Source organism: Dunckerocampus dactyliophorus, chromosome 15, assembly GCF_027744805.1.
Source record: "Dunckerocampus dactyliophorus isolate RoL2022-P2 chromosome 15, RoL_Ddac_1.1, whole genome shotgun sequence".
Lineage (NCBI taxonomy): Eukaryota > Metazoa > Chordata > Actinopteri > Syngnathiformes > Syngnathidae > Dunckerocampus > Dunckerocampus dactyliophorus.
Genome location: NC_072833.1, coordinates 20,166,640 through 20,186,590, shown reverse-complemented (window position 1 = coordinate 20,186,590; position 19,951 = coordinate 20,166,640). Strand labels below are relative to the sequence as shown.

The 19,951-nt window shown below is 42.5% G+C and overlaps 2 protein-coding genes across 5 annotated transcripts in view; one reads left to right on the top strand and one right to left on the bottom strand.

Moving 5' to 3' along the window:
- Positions 1-1,009: 1,009 nt before the first annotated feature.
- zgc:194930 (uncharacterized protein LOC557813 homolog) lies at positions 1,010-19,624 on the top strand. 3 transcript variants are annotated; one of them, XM_054753623.1, is made up of 3 exons: positions 1,010-1,263; positions 10,251-10,303; positions 14,254-19,624. In XM_054753623.1, exons 2-3 carry the CDS (start codon positions 10,272-10,274, stop codon positions 15,002-15,004), a joined length of 783 nt encoding a protein of 260 aa, XP_054609598.1. In that variant the 5' UTR covers positions 1,010-1,263; positions 10,251-10,271; the 3' UTR covers positions 15,005-19,624. The 3 variants fall into 3 exon arrangements, with proteins under 3 accessions (XP_054609598.1, XP_054609597.1, XP_054609599.1); XM_054753622.1 differs by having other exon boundaries at positions 1,012-1,263; positions 10,248-10,303; XM_054753624.1 differs by lacking the exons at positions 1,010-1,263; positions 10,251-10,303 and adding an exon at positions 10,334-13,963.
- Positions 17,122-19,951, bottom strand: part of rell1 (RELT like 1) — an 18,272-nt gene continuing 15,442 nt past the window's right edge. Inside the window, exons 7-9 of one of the 2 annotated variants that reach the window (XR_008566252.1) lie at positions 19,334-19,377; positions 19,049-19,237; positions 17,122-18,959 (exon numbers count right to left, since the gene is read on the bottom strand). Coding sequence is in view for 1 of the 2 variants with exons in the window: in XM_054753621.1 (XP_054609596.1) it covers positions 19,345-19,377 (33 nt within the window). In the remaining variant the exon portion in view is untranslated. Of the gene's footprint in view, positions 19,238-19,333; positions 19,378-19,951 lie in introns of both variants that reach the window. The other variant, XM_054753621.1, reaches the window with a different exon arrangement.

The following is a 19,951-nucleotide window of genomic DNA, read 5'->3' as shown; positions in this document are numbered from 1 at the left end:
TGTTGAGAGTTGCATACATATTTGCCCCTTCTGAAACAGAAGAACATCTTTTCCATGACCACAGGATGTGTCTTTTGACATGGTTGTTTAACATATGACCACTCACGGCATCCCTTGGGCTGAAATAACTTAGTTGCTTAGTTGCCTGAATAATAGTAATAATAAAAGTTGCCTTTGTCACATTTTCCACAAAGCTGTTTTTTTATTTATCAGCACAGGGGCGTCCAAACATTTTCCACTGAGGGCTGGTCATCCATCCATCCATTTTCTATACTGCTTGTCCTCATTGTCCTCATCCCAGATAGCAAGGTAACATCGAAAGAACGTTCATTGTTGATTTTCTATCAGAATCATCATTTGGTTGACGCTGAATCAATGTTGGCAAACTTATGAAACTTGACATGTTGACAGCAGTGGCATTGAAAAAAAAGATAAGTAAATAAATGTGTTTATGGATGGCGGTGGGGGAGTCACCTACAGTACATCAATGTATATGGTTCATTCTGGTAGAGTCATGAATGTGCACCTTAAATTAGATAATATCTGGATGTAGAATTTTTTCAAGAAATACTAACTTTAAATCTGAAAGCTTGACCTGATGGTGGCACTGCAGGGAAGTTAATATGATGACCAAAACCCATAGTGTTCATACTCTTGTGTCATTATTATTACTGTTTTCTGTTAATATAACAAGATTTGGATGAAAACTATTCAAGATAAAGTCATTCTAATTTAAAGATTGGGCCTGATGGTGGCGCTAGGGAACAAGTCAGGGTTTCATCATCAACGGGATTTTTACGTACATACTCAACAAATAAACAAAGTGCACAACACAAAAATCTGGTAAACAATTTTCTGTAAATCATTTTCTGGGGGAAACTATCCATGGGGTCAAATTGACCCCAACGGTAAAATGTGTAATATTTGAGGAGAATGTGAGGTTTAAACTCGTTATCGGAAGTTCGCTTTGTGTCCTTTTATGTTTTATTTTGTAAGAGGAAGTAGTTGCGTGTCACGAGGCGTCACTTGACGGTGGTCCTCTATACTCACCAGTAATCCTGCACTAGACTTGTGTCCGGACTGGAGACATGGGACTGTGGACTCTCCAAGGCGGGGGCGACGCAGAAAACTTCAACCAAGGGACGGAAGTATTTTCCCCGCAAAGATGTTGATTACCTTTTTCATCTTTTTTTAGAAGAACCTCGATGACAACTGTTTTTTTTACACCTAGGGCAGAGTGCCACACCTTCGCGTACGCAACAGGTAGGTCGAAACATGTTTTCTACACTTGTAAACCACTTAAAACCATATAGTTCAACCATGAAAGTGTTGTTATGAAACAATGGTTCATGTGTATTGATCAAGCGGAAGCCACATCAGAGGTGAGCGTTTATTTGTCATACTGTCATAATGTGTATAAAATGGCGCCACTGGAAATACAGTTATGATAAACGATGTTGCCAGCATATTACACATGAATAAAAACATACTGGTGGTCCCTTGCACCTGTTGCTGAGCTCACGTTATAAATAAATGAACCGAATAAAAAGTAGCTATCATTTGAGATGGTGGCGCTGCCGTGAAAATTCTACATGAACAAAATTTAGACTAGTACATTTTTAATTATGCTGAACCACTTTTTTGCGCATTAAAAGTCATAAAACGCTTACCTATATTCATGAAAAATATGAGAAGTATAGCACATTGAATGGTGTTATATGACTAAGCTTGAGGCGACAACACCTGCTGGAACAGGTGTTCTGATAATACATCAAGAAATTGATAACACGCATTATATGTGATAACTGAAACATGAATATGTCATACAAACTGTTTTCTGGGCACAATTTTGTCCTGCAAAACAAACCATTATGCTTGCGAAGGGTTGTTATTAGGGGTGTAACTGAGGTTCGGATCATTTTGGGTACGGTAAGGGAACAAATACTGGATTTGTTTGTGATTAGACACGTGATCATATCTCGAGGCGGTTACACTTCCTGCTGCGGTACGTCTTTGTACTGTACCGAATGTTCCTCACCGACATATCCAATTAAGAATACTGTACATGTACCGTTACAAACTTGTTATTCACAGTGGGTGAGTCAACCCGAAGTGGCGTACGCGGCCTTGGGCTGTGTTTACACATGTAACACATACACCCTCGCTCAGTCAACATTCCACCTGCATGGGCCTCAACCCATCATGGCCGCCCTAGGACAGCACAGGTGGATGCAAATAGTATTTGCTCTTGGCGGGTGAATGACATCACCTGCAACAGGATATAAACATGACAAATGAGCTTCATGGTGTGTTATAGTGGTGACTTTTGCATTGTGTTATATACAGGAGCTGAGAAGAAGTAGAACGTTTCTTTGATAACGTCTCTAACCTCTCTCAGAACATGGGTCGGTTGTTGTAGTAAATGTTTTAAGAATCCGCTCGTGTGTGTACTTTTTATGGGGGAGAGAGGGGGGTTCAAGGTCTTTGGGAGAAGACACAGCAGCACAAGAGCCCGCTATCAATAAAAGCAGGCCGCGGGGTAATTGAGTTGAGACATGACCGGCTTAGTTTCATCGTGCTGCAGCTTCAAGCCTTTTTTTGAAATGGGATGTTTGCACTCAGTGCATCACATATCCCAGCAGAGACTGTTACAGAAGTTCCACTGAAATTCTGGTAAAATGGTGCAGGAAATTGTACGGAATTAAAACTATTGTGCATGCACGTTGTTAAAATCAATATGGAGCAGAATCTTTATTTTTATTATGATAGATATTTTTTGTAACAATATTGACACGCCAGTTGGATGGTGAAAGCTGATAAGCGGCCTAAAGCGACGGCCTTATCAAAGGCGGTGGTTGCCTTCCAAGGCTTGAGTAACGCCTGCAACAACGTGGAATTATCTGCTAAAGTCATGTACCTGAAAAGAAAAAAAACATAAAGATGGGAACACAACAGCGAGTGACTTCGATGGATGTCAGACCAGTTAGCCCACTTTCCCATGACCACACCCACAGGAACACCATCTACCCCAGGCTTGGAATTGGATCGGAATTTTGCTATCTACATGTTCTTAAAGCAGTCCTGCCAGAGGAATGATCAACCTTTACTCCTATGCCATTGTCTTTGATTTTATAGTAAGAGGCTTGCTAGAAAATGAGGGGAGACTTTGACACTTACTACAGGTATGAAAATGTAGCTAATCTCTTTCTACTGGTTAATAGGGGTGTCACAAGATCTTGTGTCACAATTAAGTCAAAAATGTCTTGTGGGCATTAGGCCTGGGACAATATTACATTAATTAATAACACCATAAATGAAAATTAACTCTATAATTTTGCCCCCCTCAATATATCGCCACGTGCATGCGTGTATTGTTTTCCTCATCGCTTGCATCCAAACAGGCGGGTTTCAGCGCCTTGGCGCCTTGGCCACAGAACAACAGCATGAACAGAGTGAGCCCTTTTGTCAGTCATATTGTCTCTTTGTCTCGGTGGGTAGAGGCGGGGCCGGTACTAGGATTTTTTTAAGATGAGGTGGTGGGCTGCATGGGAGGGCGGACTGCCACCGCTGTGTCGTGCCGCTGCTGCGTTTGCAATTGTTTTTTTTATTATAACAAATAAAAAAATGCATGACTCATTTATTTATTTATTAACTTATCTGTTAATCTAACTTTTTTCAACAACCATCAGAACATGAACCGAGAACATTGCAAATCTGTTAATTTCATGGCAAAGTTACTGAGAGCACTTAAACTGAGAGTGTGACCTATTTATTCCAATAGTACCATGTGACTAGTACAAAAGTTGACATTTTGTACTATTTGACACAAACCTAAATTTAATTTGATGCGAGTTCTAGAGTAATATGAATACATTGGAAATTAATTGTTCAATAATATGATTTTTAGTTCAAAATAATACAATTAACAAACTAAAATAACAATTTAAATATTATTATGAACCCATTATTCATTCACTCCTCAGTCACACACTGGTGGTGGCAATCTACACCTGTATACACAGCTGCCCTGGGTTAGTCTAATGGAAACGTGGCTGCCAATTAACGTCTCCGACCTCTCCGACCACCACAAACGTTCATTCAAATTCATAAAGCAGTGTGGGTAGCAAGGTGGGTGAAGTGTCTTGCTACCTCCTGAGCCACTGCCGCCCTGAGCTATTTGTGTTTTATGTGACTGCCAACATTTAAATTACACTTTATTTACACAACATATCTCCACTCAGTGAGCTCATTTGTCATTAAATACAGGTGTCATGTTTGAATAGAACGCTTATAAAAATACTAAGAGGTGAAGCAAATATTCTTTGGTGAACTATGCTTACTGGCTACAGGTTGAAGACCCCTGTGATAGCATCACTATCTTAAAGCTATACACCCTACGTGAACAACTTAGACACACATCTAGTTTGTAGTGGTGGTGCGCCACGATCAACCCTGCCAGTGGCATATACACGAAGTGCACAAAAGTGTAGCATAATAGAAATTAAATGAGAAGATTGCAATATATTGTCATATATTTTTTATATTTTTTCATTGTACTTTTCTTAAAAGTAGGCCTGTCACGATAACAAATTTTGCTGGTCGATAATTCTGCTACAAATTACCGTCGATGATCGATTTTATCGGAAATTTTTTTCTTAGACCATCTTTTCAATAATTGGGGGCAGCACACTGATGTACAGTAGTGGTTAGCATGTTGGCGACACAGACACAGTCTGGAGATCGGGAAGACCTGGGTTCGATTCTCCCTTGGGCATTTCTGCGTGGAGTTTGCATGTTCTCCCTGTGCGCGCGTGGGTTTTCTCTGGTTTTCTCCCGTTTCCTCCCACATTCCAAAATTAATTAATTAATTTGGTTAATTGGTGACTCTAAATTGTCCATAGGTATGAATGTGAGTGTGAATGTTTGTTTGTCTATATGTGCCCTGCGATTGGCTGGCGACCAGTCCAGGGTGTACCCCGCCTGTCGCCCGAAGTCAGCTGGGATTGGCTCCAGCATACCCCCGCGACCCTAATGACGAGAAGCGGCATAGAAAATAAATGGAAGGATGGATTTTCAATATTTGTCATGAGATGTGTACTCCACATTTGAACCACTAGATGGTACTCAAGTATAGTGTACGGTGTACCTGTGAGAGACATTAGCTTGACACAGAAGTTGCCTGTACATATGTTTTTGCAATATAGCCAGCGACACTGGTTGTTACAGCGCACTATTTTGCACTGTTTTGTTTATATTTGCCGACCAAACACAACGTAAGCGACGAAGGCTCCGCTGCCCATCAGTAGTTTTTTTTCCCCAGTTGAGAAAACTGTCCATGTCGGTCGTCTGTGTTCATGCGCTCACCGTGTTCATACTGTTTAAAACCGAAGTGTTCCCTCAAAAAACCATCACTTCTGTGACTTCCTAAGTGACTTGGTAAACTTGTTTCGTAAAGTACGCGGTGCATTTGACAAGACAGCACTGTGCAGGCTTGTGTTGCATCAGTCACTTATTCAACAACGTGCATTGACTGGCCACAAGATTAGGTACACACCTACACAGCTGCATCAAACATTCTGCCTGCATTGCTATCATACTACATTATATACATAAGCGTGGTAAAATATTACACCCCTCTCAATCCTTTCAGTATGCACGTTGCAATCTTATACTTGTTTCGTAATGTACGCGGTGCATTTCACAAGACAGCTGTATACAACTCGTGCATCAGTCTCTGCTGGTGTTTTTTTTTTTTTCGTCCTCTTGCTTCTAATTTGGCTGGTGATATAAAGTAGGAAAACTTTGCTCCGAACTGAACGCGGTGCTTTTGAAAAAACTACAGTGAACAAGGCTGACAGATTATTTCCCTGTTTACCATCAGTGGATGTTTGCATGAATCACCAACTTCACACGGATCATTAAAAAATAATTTTAAAAAGTCTCACAGATCACTTACACACATACACAGTACACATATAGCTGAATAATAAACAATAAATATAGAAAATTCTGACCAATCCATGTCAGTTTCAGACTTGAAATAATGTACTGATTTCCGGTTGAACCACGCCCACTTTCGGTTTATGCCCCGCCCACCTCGAGTACAGATACGGATCATTTAGATGGGTGAACAGATACAGATACAGTGGCGTACTCGCTCATCCCTAGTCTCAGCACTTGCATTTGTCATTGACATTTGCCCTATGCTTTGAATTGTCTTCTATTGATCTGAAATGGGTTTGCCGTTCATCTGGTTACGCATATAGCATGCGATACGATCGTCACCTAGCAGTTACCATAGCAACACAGATGTAACCATTCTGCCCCCCGTTCCCTGTCTCCCAATTTGCATTGCAAATTGACAACCCCATTCTGATGCAAAACAGTTTTAACTCGAGTAGTGTGTCCTCACTGCACGTTCCAGTCACCTATAAGCATGTGCGCAATTAGGTGGAAGGGGAAATGGACGTATGGACATGATACTCACATACAGTGGCGTGGAAAAATATTTTTCCCCTTCCAGATTTTTTTTTTTTTTTACATGTTTGTCACACTTAAATGTTTCAGATCATCAAAGAAATTAAATATTAGTTAATGACAACACAACTGAACACAAAATTCAGTTTTTAAATGAAACTTTTTATTACTAAGGGGAAAAAAATCCCCCTGAAAGTGTGAAAAAGTGACTGTTAAAACATAACTTAACTGAGATAATTGAGATCTATCAGTGTGGAAAATGTTATAAAGGCATTTCTAAAGCTTTGGGACTCCAGCGAACCAGAGTGAGAGCCATTATCCACAAATGGTGAAAACATGGAACAGTGGTGAACCTTCCCAGGAGTGGCCGGCCAACCAAAATTACCACAAGAGCGCAGCGACGACTCACCCAAGAGGTCACAAAAGACCCCACAACAACATCCAAAGAACTGTAGGCCTCACTTGCCTCAGTTAAGGTCAGTGTTCATGACTCCACAATAAGAAAAACACTGGGCAAAAACGGCCTGCATGGCAGAGTTCCAAGCTGATGAAAAAGAACATCCTCTGAATTTCACGAGAAAACATCTTGATGATCCCCAAGACCTTTGGGAAAATACTAGTGGTCTGGAAATAATAGTGGTCTGACGAGACAAAAGTTGGATTTTTTGGAAGGTGTGTGTCCCATTACATCTGGCGTAAAAGTAAAGCCGCATTTCAGAAAAAGAACATCATACCAACAGTAAAATATGGTGGTGGTAGTGTGATGGTCTGGGGCTGTGTTGCTGCTTCAGGACCTGGAAGACTTGCTGTGATAAATGGAACCATGAATTGTGCTGTCTCCCAAAAAATTCTGAAGGAGAATGTCCGGCCATCTGTTAGTGACCTTAAGCTGAAACGAACTGGGGTTGTGTAGCAGGGCAATGATCCAAAACACACCAGCAAGTAGGCCTGTCACGATAACAAATTTTGCTGGTCTATAATTGTGCTACAAAATATCAACGATATGCGATAATTTCGTCATTTTTTTTATGCCATTTTTCATAGATCATGAGGTGTAATGCACGTTTGAACCACTAGATGGTACTCAAGTATAGTGTATCCGTGTGAACTTCAGTCAGTCGCTCGCTTGACACAGAAGTTCTGAGACCATTTTTTCATAATTTTTATGGCATAATGCGAGTACATCGTATCAAATGCAGTACTGTCGTACTGTCTGTCAAAAATTTCTAACATTTTCCCAAATGTTGGCTTTTCCACCGTATTGAATGGTTGCATTTCTTTTGCAATGTACTGTAGCGAGCCACACTGTCTGTGAGTGTGCACCATTTTGCGCTATTTTGCTTGTATTTACTTTGCCGACCAAATGCTTCAGTAAGCGTTGGCTGTGTTTAGGGGCTCACCTTGTTCATTCTGTTTAAAATCGAAATGTTCACACACTACTGATGTTGTGTTCGCCTTAGAAACTGCCACTTCTGTGTCTTGATTCATGTTAGCACAAGCTGTCTCAAGGCTAATTTGGTCCTCCATTGTCGCAGCCTGCATCGGCCCACTAGTAACCCACCTGAGTCCCATCGAGATGCTGTGCCATGACCTTAAAAAGGCGCTTCATGCTGAAAAACCCTCCAATGTGGCTGAATTACAACAATTCTGCAAAGATGAGTGGGACAAAATCCCTCCACAGCGCTGGAAGAGACTCATTACAAGTTATCGCAAACGCTTGATTGCAGTTGTTGCTGCTAAGGGTGGCCCAACCAGTTATTAGGTTTAGGGGGCAATCACTTTTTCACACAGGGCCATGTAGGTTTGGATTTTTTCTCCCTTTTTCTCCCTTAAAGTGTAATTTAAAAACTGCATTTTGTGTCCAGTTGTGTTGTCATTGACTAATATTTATTTTATTTGTTTGATGATCTGAAACATTTAAGTGTGACAAACATGCAAAAAAAAAAAAAAAAAGAAATCAGGACAGGGGGCAAACACTTTTTCACACCACTGTATACTGTAAATGTGGCAACATGTTAATGACATGTTAAAACTAGAAAATCACTCGGAGAGCGCAGACCTGCACCAAGCGCCATAGTTCCCCCATATTGTAATTCACACCAAAATAATAATCCTGCATTTTTTGGTTCAGTCTTTGGTATTTTGTAGGAGCTGTTGGAAACCTGTTCTGCATTTTTTTTCCCAAGTGCTCTGACTGTTTTTTGTGGCGTTATATGCACAAATGCCAAAAATGGTCCTATCTCACAATGTTAAAGAATCCTTTAAAAAATTCCTCAATCCAGACGGTGATCCGGATCACCCCCAAAATTTAATCAGTTCTTCCATATCCCTTTTCCGACATTTCCTGAAAATGTCATCTAAATCCATTCAGAACTTTTCAAGTTATTTTGAACACAAACAGATAAACGCCAGCAAAAACATAACCTCGACGCTGCGCTTGCGCTTTGCTTGGCGGAGGTAACTTGAACTCTTAATTTTGACTGTAAATGACATTTGTGGCTCTCCCTATGCCTAAAGTGCAGACATGCTAGCATGCATGTAATAGATAAGCAAGTCTAAGTCGTAAGTCCTCGGTTTACGAACAAGTTCTGTTCCGACTGCAGTGTGAATCCATTTTTATAACTTACACCAGGGGACGGCTACTTTTATTATTAAAAGAGCCATTTAGGCCTGTTTCCACCAAATTAAAACCCACTTACAGCCACAAAACCTATTTGATCACGAGATTGATTTGATTGGCAGAGTGAGGATCTGTTGCCACCTGGCAATTAGTCATGTTTCTTAAGCCTTTTCTTTAGCCTTCTCCACCGATTTTGAATCAAGATTTGCAGTAAAGGTGTCGTTACACATCGTTTAGTTCCAGTTGCATTACCACACTGTTCCACACTGTACCATTGTTCATTAGCGACAAAGGAAGCTAACAGCTAAATAGTTCACCGGCATCATGGTTTCTCACAGAGTTGACTCACCAGAAAACACTGCCCCTAGCACTTTGGTGGAGAATTGCACACGCTCAACTCCAACAGAGAACTTTGAAAGGCTCATGACGGCGCCAGGTGGGACTACACAGAAGCATAAATCATTTGGATCCGCAGAAGAAGGGTAAAAGAGCCGTATGTGACTCCGGAGCCGCGGGTTGCAGACCGCTCACTTACACCTGAATTAACACATAAAAAAAATACAGTAATAAAAAGGTTAAATACAAGAATTAAATGGAAACGTAATAAAAAAACTGAGAGAAATTCCTTACTGTTATTCCTGTGGTTGGCTTGCCTGGTATTCTTCCGCCACGGACACATAACTAGTTCTCGAGCGAGTATCTTGGGGTTTAACAGCAGCGCCCGTGGTGTATTTGTCAGAAAAATAATAGCACAGGCAACATAGTCGGGGTGCATGTTTTGACGTATGTTCAACCTTTTGTGTGCAATGCTTCAGGAGTTTTTCACAGGACTGTGGTGACGAAGCGTATTGCTATACATGTAATGCTAGTATCTAGAAGAGGACTTTGATTGGATCAGGAACCAGTCAGCCTCCACGGAAACTGAGAACATGTGGATAAACCTCCCAAACATGCCCTTTGCCGAGCATCACATGCACGTCACATGCACTTGTATGTAATGTACTGTATACTGTACATAGGATGATATGAAAGCATTACATAAGATGAGATTACAAAGACAGCCCTTCATCTAAACATAATCAATCAACATCATTAAGCAGCTGATTTTTGTGCTGTGTGTAAATTTAACTACTTTTTTTTTTAACCTCAGCAGTTCTACCACCCGGCCGGCCAAATGGGGTGCCGATGCTGCCGGATGATGAAAAGGTGAGTGCTTGCTTGTCAGGTGTGTGTGTGTCTGCGATGCCGTCTTTTTTAATTGAAACCACACGAGTGTTAACGAGGTCACCCCGGCCTGGCAGATCTTTGTCATCATTCCACTCCACTGTACCTGAGTGGCAAGAATCCCTGAAAAGAGAAATTAGAGCTCTCATATTGATATCCAGGTGAGGCGAGATGGAAGACTGAGGGCCTGAGTCATCTTGAGTGGGCAGGAAAATGAAAATCACTGTCAGATGCAGCAAAGGTTATATGTAAATGGGGGTTTTACTCCTCGAAGAAGAAGAAATTGTCTCCCTGCACGTCTGAGTCTGTCAAAATCTGAAATAAATCTGCACCTAATTGCAAAAGCATTACATTGGTTTGTTGTGTTGTTGAGAAATCCCTGTTGGTGAGTGCAACAACTTTGTTGGACGTTTTGATTGGAGACTAACCAACCTGCGCGCTGTGATTCGCATTCCTGACTCGTAATCACCGACGTGAATGCTTGTGACACGCACACACATACTTTCCTAATTGTCCTGGAGTGTCACACTTCTGGGCTTAGTCCTGTTTGGCCGAGTGGTCCTGTAGGTTACTGGGTCACACGTTTCTCGAGGATGCCCACCAGGATGTCCACAAGCTTTTCATTTAAAACTACTCAAACGATTATTGTGTGAATGCTGAAAAGCACCAACAATTTTGTATTATTTTTATACTGCCTCGTTTTTTTCCACATTTTTTCAACCAATTCAAACTTTTCCGACATCAACTTGTTCAGCTCATCCAAAATTCCACATTTTCCAGTTAGGGATGTCCCGATCCGATCTTCAGGATTGGTATCGGCTGCCGATCCGCTGTATTTGTGAAGATCGGATAATATCGGCTTCCGCCGATCTGGTTGCCGTATCACGTTCGTAACTACCAACATGGTAGGTGCTATAATGCGCCTCAAAGCTGGTTGCCACTCGACTCGCGCCACCCGCAAGAAGAAGAAAACGTAACACCACCATGCAGACATGTCCGCGGTGTACCGTGGTGAAGTTAGTTTCACGTTGGACGTTGGATATTTGGCTCCGTAGCGACAGAGGTAGTTCCCTGTCACTGCGCCCGGACTGCTGCGTCATGGTGTGGGGAGCTCGCACGGAAAGTGCCGCTCAAACCGCTGGTTGCTTATAATAGGGATCGTACAAACACTACTAAACATGTCGAAACGGTGGCGAAAAACCTTGGAAACGCCTCTGTTTCGGCGCGTGAATGAAAGCTACCAGGGTTTGCTTAGTTTAACTAGTGCAACTGTGTGTGCGCGCGACTCAGACTGGATGAGTATATTTTCACCGCGTTGTGTTTTACTGCTTTAATGTATGAATCATTTTACATTGCCCACTGATGGCATGCAGTGAAAAAAATGAAAAAAGACGAGAGGCACGTTTATTCTTGCACCCGGCGCGTATCAACCGTCAATTGCCATTCTTAAACACACAACACATTCCGCCCTTCAAAATAAGAGCGCTCTTTGTCACATTTGTCTAATTGTATAAACAAAATAAGGGTGTCATTAAAATATTTTACGTTAATAATCGATTGGAATTACATCTGTGACTCCATCTTCCTTAATCACAAGTACAAACATTACAGTTTGTTGAGCATTTTGTAGCAAAATGTGCTGAGGCTGACATCCCATTAGAAAAGTTAGCTAAATGTAAGGATTTTTGCATTTAAATCCAACCCAAATAGCACACACTCTATGCTGGTAAAATAAGTGGAAAAGCTAAAAAACTGAATTCTAAAAAATTAGGGCCTCCCAAGAGAGTTTATTAAAAAAATTTCATATATTCTAAATCACACCACAAATTGATCTATAGCCACGTCAAATGATTAGTCCTACCCTAAAAGTATTTTGCATGCCCATTCTTTCCAATTTTATCGTTTATTGGACTTTGGATCTTTTGTTCGGGGTTTTATTTAGGGATTAGGGACCTGACTCACAGAGGTTTCTTACAATATTGTTGGTCATGCTGTGTAATTAAAAAGTACATTCAGCAGTACTTTGGTTGCATTATTTGTAATGCTTTGAAGAGCTATTTTCATAACCGTATTCAATTCCACAAATTCATGTTTGCAACAAAAGCTTATTATTATTAAAAAAACAAACCAACAAAAAAACAATCGGATCGGATCGGCAAGACTATAAAAAAAATCAAATCGGAAGCAAAAAAATGTGGATCGGGACATCCGTATTTTCCAGTGACAGCATTCCCATTAAAAATGGACAGTTTTTACAAGTTCCATATATCTCACCAATTCAAACCATTCCATAAAAACACTCGATTTTCCAAAATCCACACATTAAATTCCCTTTGATCTTTAATCTTGTGAATTCTAACGACTTCCATATTCCTCAATCGAGTCAAACAATTCCAACGTCAAAATCTTTTTTGACAGACCAAAAGTCTTTTCTGGCCCAAACAGTCCCATTGAAATGAATGGCATTCTTCCGTGTTTCTCAACCCATTCAAGCCATTGCAGCATCATTATTTATCATGTTTTTAGTTCCTTCACATTAAAACACACACTCACTAAAATGCTTTTGAAGAGATTCTTGGTGTTGATGCCTTCTTTTTAAAAAAAAAAAAAAAAGACCTTGTATTTCTAACATTTTAGGTTTTTTTTCACCTTGGTTGCCGGGACACGGAGTGTGAGGAAAGGAAAACATTAATTTTCTGAGCTTTGCAGGGAGCTTTGCGAAGGGTGAGCAAGAGAGGGAGTGAGGCACTGAGGTCCGAGGGGGAAAGAGCAAAGAATCATGCTGTCGAAATGATAAGGTTTGCTTTTTTTTAGCTTTTACACAAAAGTGCGCGAGAACAATTTGAAAAAAACGTGCAAAGCAGTGATAGATTAGCAAGACTGTTAGGAGGACGCATGGCAGACGCGGGTGGGGAAAGACACCTGCAGAGGTGCAAGATGGACAAGCCCTGCAGGGAAGGCAGAAAGACAACAAATAGGAGATGGGTGTGAAAAACACGAGGCTCCGCCAGCAGGCAATGTGCACGCATGATGTGAAAAAAGGAACCATAAAATCACCTTTATTTCGACAAAAACCTATTTTACTTACTTTTTCAACAGAACAAATATCACTAGTGTAACTTACATGGATGAAACGCCTTCTTTAAAAAGACTTTTGATGTAAGCGTGCATTGTCAGATGGAGCTCTGGCATGACTTCCAGGTCGCGATTAGTGGGGCTCCAAGTGAGAGAGCAGTTGGCGGGACGCGGTGTCTTCCACCGCTGAGAAAGGCTGCTCGTCTACTCCGATGAATTCAATCATTTTTCAGGCTATTTGCTCTGCCTTCTGACTGTCTGTCTGCCATTTGACTGATGCAGCACTCATGCATACTCATGCATGTTGTTGTGTTTGTTTTTTTCAAATGCCGTATTCATTTCAAGCTTTTAACATGCTACCTCCGCAAGGTGTTTTTCGTGGCATGTGTTGCAGGATGCAAACTTTACATCGCTCTCACAAATCGCATAAAAGTTTGGGGTTGCTGCCGCACACCTGCCATGTGAAGGAAAGGGGCGAGGGGGACACTACGCAAGACATTAGAGCAGGACACGACACTGCACACAGGGGTCTCCACAAGCTGCAGGCTGTAATAGTACGAGCCACAGGTGATTGTTTTTTGTGAACGGCATTGACGGGCGTATGCCGATCATGTACTTTTCTATGGAAATCTGATCGTTGGCCCACCGATCGCAGCATCCCTAATGCTAAGCTATGTGAACAAAACATCATAGCTTTGTGTTCTAGGTGACACAGCTAATAAGCATAATATCTTATTCATAATTTATTTTATTTTTACAATGTGCAGAGCGCCAATAAAAACGAGTTGCTAGCAAAAATGGCCCCAAGCCTGCAAGATTAAAGTCCAAATTGTGCTAATGGGTTTCCTGTCTTTCAGTTACATGTCCGACCCCTCTGTGGCAGTGGATGTGAGGAAGACAGACTCCCTCTACCACACTCACAACCTCTCAAGCGGGGCCCTCAGCGGCCGCAGGGGCCACCACTCGCAGAATGAGGACAAGGAGGGCTTTCACAACCTGGCCTACAGCATCTCCAGTGACAGCAGCCTCAGACTGGAGGTGGACAACAACCACGTCAACCACAGGCTGCATGCCGCGCCTCTGCCCGCCACAGCCAGTGCCCCCACTGTGGAGGGCGGTCTCTACATAATCCAGCCGGACGCTCTAGGGCCGCAGTGGGTGATGCAGGACAAACGGCACAGTCAGGTGCCGGTGTACCCCAGCTTTCAGGCCTATGACAACCAGAGGGTCTTTGGTGAGCTGAGACACTGGGACAGCCCCCTCTCTGAGTGCATCAACACAGGCGGGAGCCTGTCGGTAGACGAGGTGGACGAAGGCGTGGGGGGGACACCGGAGTACCCGTGCGACACCGGAGACGAGGGCAGCGTCTTGTCGGTGGACATCCAAACCAGCACCACCAGCCTGTCGTCGGTCGACACCAAAGACGAGCGCAGATGCAAGGCGGCGGACGCGTCCACCGTGGAAAGCGGCATCTGTGTGGCAAAGAGCGAGGACGAGGAGGACGACGCTGGGAACGAGGTAGACGAGGTGCAAAGCGTCACAGACTCAATGGTGGCCGAGGCCCTCGCCGCCCTGGAAGCTGCCACGGCCGGGGAGGACTACGAATGAGGGACGCAAGCGGACGCCATTCAGAGGGAAAGCTGTTTACAAGGGCAAGTCCTGGTTTGCAAGGGAAGTGTGTCAACACTCCAATTGTCCACAAAGTGAAACCTTAGCGCTGAATCAGCGTTTCTTTTGTGAATGAATTAAATCTTCAGGCCTTATTTAGGATTTTTGAAGTGCAAGACCAAGCATCATTTTCTCATTTTCCATTCTGGTGTGTGAAAGTAGTTCACGCTCGCTGGTGAGCTGATTGAGGTCGGAGCTTTGTAAGAAGAGCTTCTCTCGATAGCTCCAGTGGAACCCGTTTAAGGAGACGCCCCTCTGACCGTCTGACTGACATCGAGACATGACAATGGGCGACAAAGGATTTTTTTTTTACCTTTTTCCTCCATTCGTGCTGAAGTTTATTTTGATTCTTGCTTCTTTCTGTCGAGGTAAATCGTTGTATGTCTTGACTGCAATGACAATAAAGCTTTCGTACATGCGCAAATCTTTCTTCCCGTAGCTAACAATCTTTAAAAACATTTCTTAAATGGGTGCATTTTGTTAGTTGCTGTGGTAGAAGCCAGGTTAATCCTGCCATGTTTTTATTTAGAAGCTTACTTCGCCCTGTCCACGTTTTAATGCCGTGGATAGTAGTTATGTTGCTGTTTCACGCTGCAGCGTTGAAAATACTACATCACGTCAACGTAAATGGACTAATTTTTCACATCAATGATTTTTATGTCGAGAAAAGGGGTCGACCACGCATGCCCCAAAGGGGCCGCATGCAGCTGACTAGGGGGCGCCAACATCTGAACGCACGAATAGCATTACAGTCGTCCCTCCGTTTGCAATACATTGCGGTTCGAACATTGTGGTTTTTCAGAATGAACTCATAAATGATCGCTGCTTCGTAGTTGACTATGGCCTATTGAAAGACAGGTCATGTAGTGTTCTGGTCACTAGGCGTCAGTAATGATACAAAACATTGATGAGACGTCACATGACCTTAACAGTGCATGCAGTCAGCAATGGCAGAGAAAAAGAGAAAGAAGTTCTTCCGTTCTGTGTGTAAGTAGTACGTTTTTGGCTTCTTACTTTATCCTTCTTCCAACTCAGTTTGAAACCCTTTAAGTTTAGAATAAATCAATTGGACGCTAGCTAGTTAGCTCACGAGCATGCTATGCACGCTATCCCTGTGGTGATCTTGTTGCCTGCATATCAGCAATATGGTGTAAACAAATAATAATAGGAGTGTAAAGGTGACTTTAGTGGTGTCATTGTGAAAAATGGAAATTTTTTGAACTGCATGTACATTATTTTAAACTACTGTTGATAACATATGCTAGCTGGTGGTGGTCTGGAGCCAGACTACATAAGTGGGCCCTTTTTAGGAATAAGAATGCGGTCGACCAGGACTTGATGAGTTGGTAGACGGGCTGTCGACATAAACGGGTTTCACTGTAATCAAAATGTGCTAAAATCCCTTGAATCCATCCCGGAGATTCACAAATGTGTGTTGACTCCCTCCAGACTTGACAAACGAGCGCCATCACCACTGAGGCATCCACTAATGAGCACCTTTGGGCTCTCCAACTCACGTCGTACTGAAGCTTCACATTTTTAAAGCGACATGCGCTTTGTTGCTTTGCCATGTTTGTGACTCCACTCTGCTTCTTACAAGTTCACGCTCACAATCAGACCATCAGTGTTTCACTCGGTGACTTTAAGTCATTGACAACCAGTGCATTGACGGTGGACAATGGCGGGTGCGTGTACGCTAGTCTGACATGTTTATTTTTCTCAAGGCTTTATTGGGACCTTAACTGCAGCATAGTCTCAGAGGAAGAGTTGGAAGGCTTGTGCTTTAAAAACACTTAAAAAACTTCAGAATTCATTTCCTGGTTCATCAGCATTTCGCACGCTGGATTCCAGGCCCCAAACCTCATTAATGTTCACCCTTTCCCTGCAGACAGACCCTGAGAGTTAAATATTACACCCATAGTGGAGCCTGCATGTAGTTGTGTACCAGCAGTGGCTCCTCCCAGAAGGTCACTGTGTTCAAGGCGTTAAACATTGACCAGGCTTCCCTCTCGTCCCCCCGTCCCACCTCCAAATGTTCACCCGTGGCAGCCCGTATAATGGTGCATGGCGCATTCATACGTAAAAGATTGGATTTATTGTCTCCACAACTTTTATCCTAGGGAAGAGCTAAGGTAAACAGCCCTGTGTGTGCAACAGGAGTCAATATTTGCACCCTCACACGCCCTGCTGTGACCTTGTGTCTTTGGGGGAAAGGCTGCTCACAGCCACAGGCGGGATGACGTCGCTTTGTGCGCTATAACCACGTCGACACTGCCCTCTGAGCGCTGTCTAGCTGTTATTTCTGCTGATATGTTATTTACTCATTTACACAGTACTTATTTATTTGTAATGTAAAGTCATTTGCGAACAGGCGGAAAAAGGGAGCGTTCAAGTTCCTTGCTAACATGCAGTTTGAAAATTTCCAAACAAAACAATTCTGTAAGCTCTGATATGTATACATCTTTATTTTTTTGGCATTAAATACAAACACAGCATCCTTGAAAACAATAAAAAAATACATGTAATCCATCCAAAAAAGTGGCACCATGAAATGACAAGCTTGATGATGCTGACCCCTAAACAAACATAAAAAAGGCTGTAAAAGGTGAAATAACCCCGCATGAAGGAGAGAAGAGGTAGACTGACGTCAACGCTCCCTTTGGTTTTGATGGAAGACTTTCGGCCAACAACCCTCGGCCGCTCAATCTTTTAAATAACAGAGAGACAAGACTGAAGACCAAAAAAAAAAAAAAAAGAAATGGAATGGAATGGACAAAACATTTCTCAGGTGAAAAAAGGAAGTGCAAACAGAACTTTGCAGCTTCCAACACACAAAGGCTGCATTCACACTTGTGGTTCGGTACTGTCCTCTAGGTGCTCTTTGTGCGCAGTTGGCTTAGCGTTCACACTGGTCGTGTCATGTTGTGTTGTGTTGTGTTGTGTCATGGGACCAAAGGCTGTGCAGTTAACAACACAATTATGCATAAATTAAGGAGATGATTGGGGAGCTTTTGTGACATCTCACAAATATTAAAGCAAAATGCCACCTGCTGGGTTAAATACATACGTTATTTTTATATTGTGCTATAATTATCATCCTAAGATTTCACCAAGAGCTTCTAAAATATACTGAAGATCCTCTCCCCCACGAACACACATATGGAAAGAGCAAAGCTGTCTGCTGGGTTATTTACTAGCTTACATTTCACCAAAAGCTTCTACAATATACTTTTAAAGAGCGGTCACACACAGAGGGAGAGCGCAGAGCTGTGTCTTTGACACATTTGTCATTTCTGCATACTTTCTGCTGTCATTTTAACACTGGTTCCTGTAGCTTTGAAACTGGAGATCAAGTGAAGCGACGCGCGCCAGAGTTCACCCGCAAGCGGTCTTGGTCCGCCTGTTCAGTTGAACACGTTCGCGCTTGACCAAACGAACCGTACTCGGCAGAGAAAACGCACCGGACTTCCTTTCAAGCAAACCAAACGCGGCAAGTGTGAACGCACCATGAAAACTTCACAGCAGCTCATCGTCATCATGATAATTACATGAATCCGGAAAAAATCAAATCAAATAAAATAAGTGCATTGTTAGCATGCTGTAGAAATAAAATGAAACAGTAAAATGTAATGTTTTTTTCACTGGCACACAGAAGCCACTCAAGCATTGCGCATTACACTTGCACTAGTTGATATATTCTTACTGACGCCATCTTCCTCCTGGCTGGTGCACGTTATGATGCTTTATTGTTTTGATGACACCTGCCAAGGCTCCAGACAGCTTCCTGGCTCCGTAGGTCATTCCTACTTCCTGTGGGGGTTTTTTGGCCTCGGCTTGGCTGTACCAGTTTAAGAAGTCTTCTTCAATCAAGCTGGCACACGCTCATCCTGGAATCCTGTATGATGTCACACAGCTGGACCCAGTGATATGAAGCTCTACAAGTCTTTAGGGAGAATTCCAAAAAAAAAAAAAAACTTTTCCTACCTAGCTGGAAAATAAGTGGCTCATGTGATTGCGTCATGCACGCCGCCAGCCTTCAGCAGCAGCAGTTTGGCCCCAAGTGAAGGGTGGAGGGGGACCTGCACACCCATATTGCTCCGTTGCTGATGTGTCGACGTCGTCTTAGAGAGGCTTTTAAAAAGTGCGCAGATGATTTGTCTTTTTAAGGGAAAGCTGTATGACGTGACGGTACAGTAGCCACAGAGAAGAAACAATTAGGAGAAATGGACAATTGGGAGAAGAAGCACGAGTCACGTGTTAAGTCATTACCTGCCGTTGGATCATTTCTCTTTGTCCATGTTGTCATTCTCCTCCTGAGGTAGCACAGGAGAACAATCAGACAAAGCACACAATTCCAGAAGAAAACACTTTTAGCTCCAAAGCGCTACAAGGACCAAAGTGTTGGGACATATTGACAGTTCACCACGTTGGAGCTGAGAGGGGGCCTGCAAGCTTACAGTTCATCCTAAAAGGTATTTTATTTCCTCCACACAAAACTCAAAGTTTCCTCTCCGCCTTGTATTAGCGTGACAGCTCCCCCTAACACAGGGGTGTCCAAAGTGCCGGGGGGCGGGGGGGGGGGGGGGAGCCTTTACGCCCTGTGGCTGTTTTTTTATTGGCCCACAGCACACTGTAAAAATGTAATTTAAACAAGAAAAATAAAAAATAAAGTCAAAATATTAACAGAAATATTGTAATTGTCATTTTTTACAGAATAAAGTTGAAATCTAAAATTTAAAAAAAGTATGGCTGTCAAAAATAGTGTGGTAACTGCGGTGACTAATTTATTTCATTAATTACGTAAAACATTTTTTTAGCGTAATTAACGCATGCGCACCTTGGCAAGCCACCCCTCTCTGTTATGACAGCAGACGAAGACACCGTAGC

Bases quoted from the DNA above. Each gene is read 5' to 3' on its own strand.
- zgc:194930 (XM_054753623.1), top strand. From the start codon at position 10,272: ATGGGGTGCCGATGCTGCCGGATGATGAAAAG. The intron at 10,304-14,253 runs GTGAGTGCTTGC...CCTGTCTTTCAG, and splicing joins TGCTGCCGGATGATGAAAAG to TTACATGTCCGACCCCTCTG.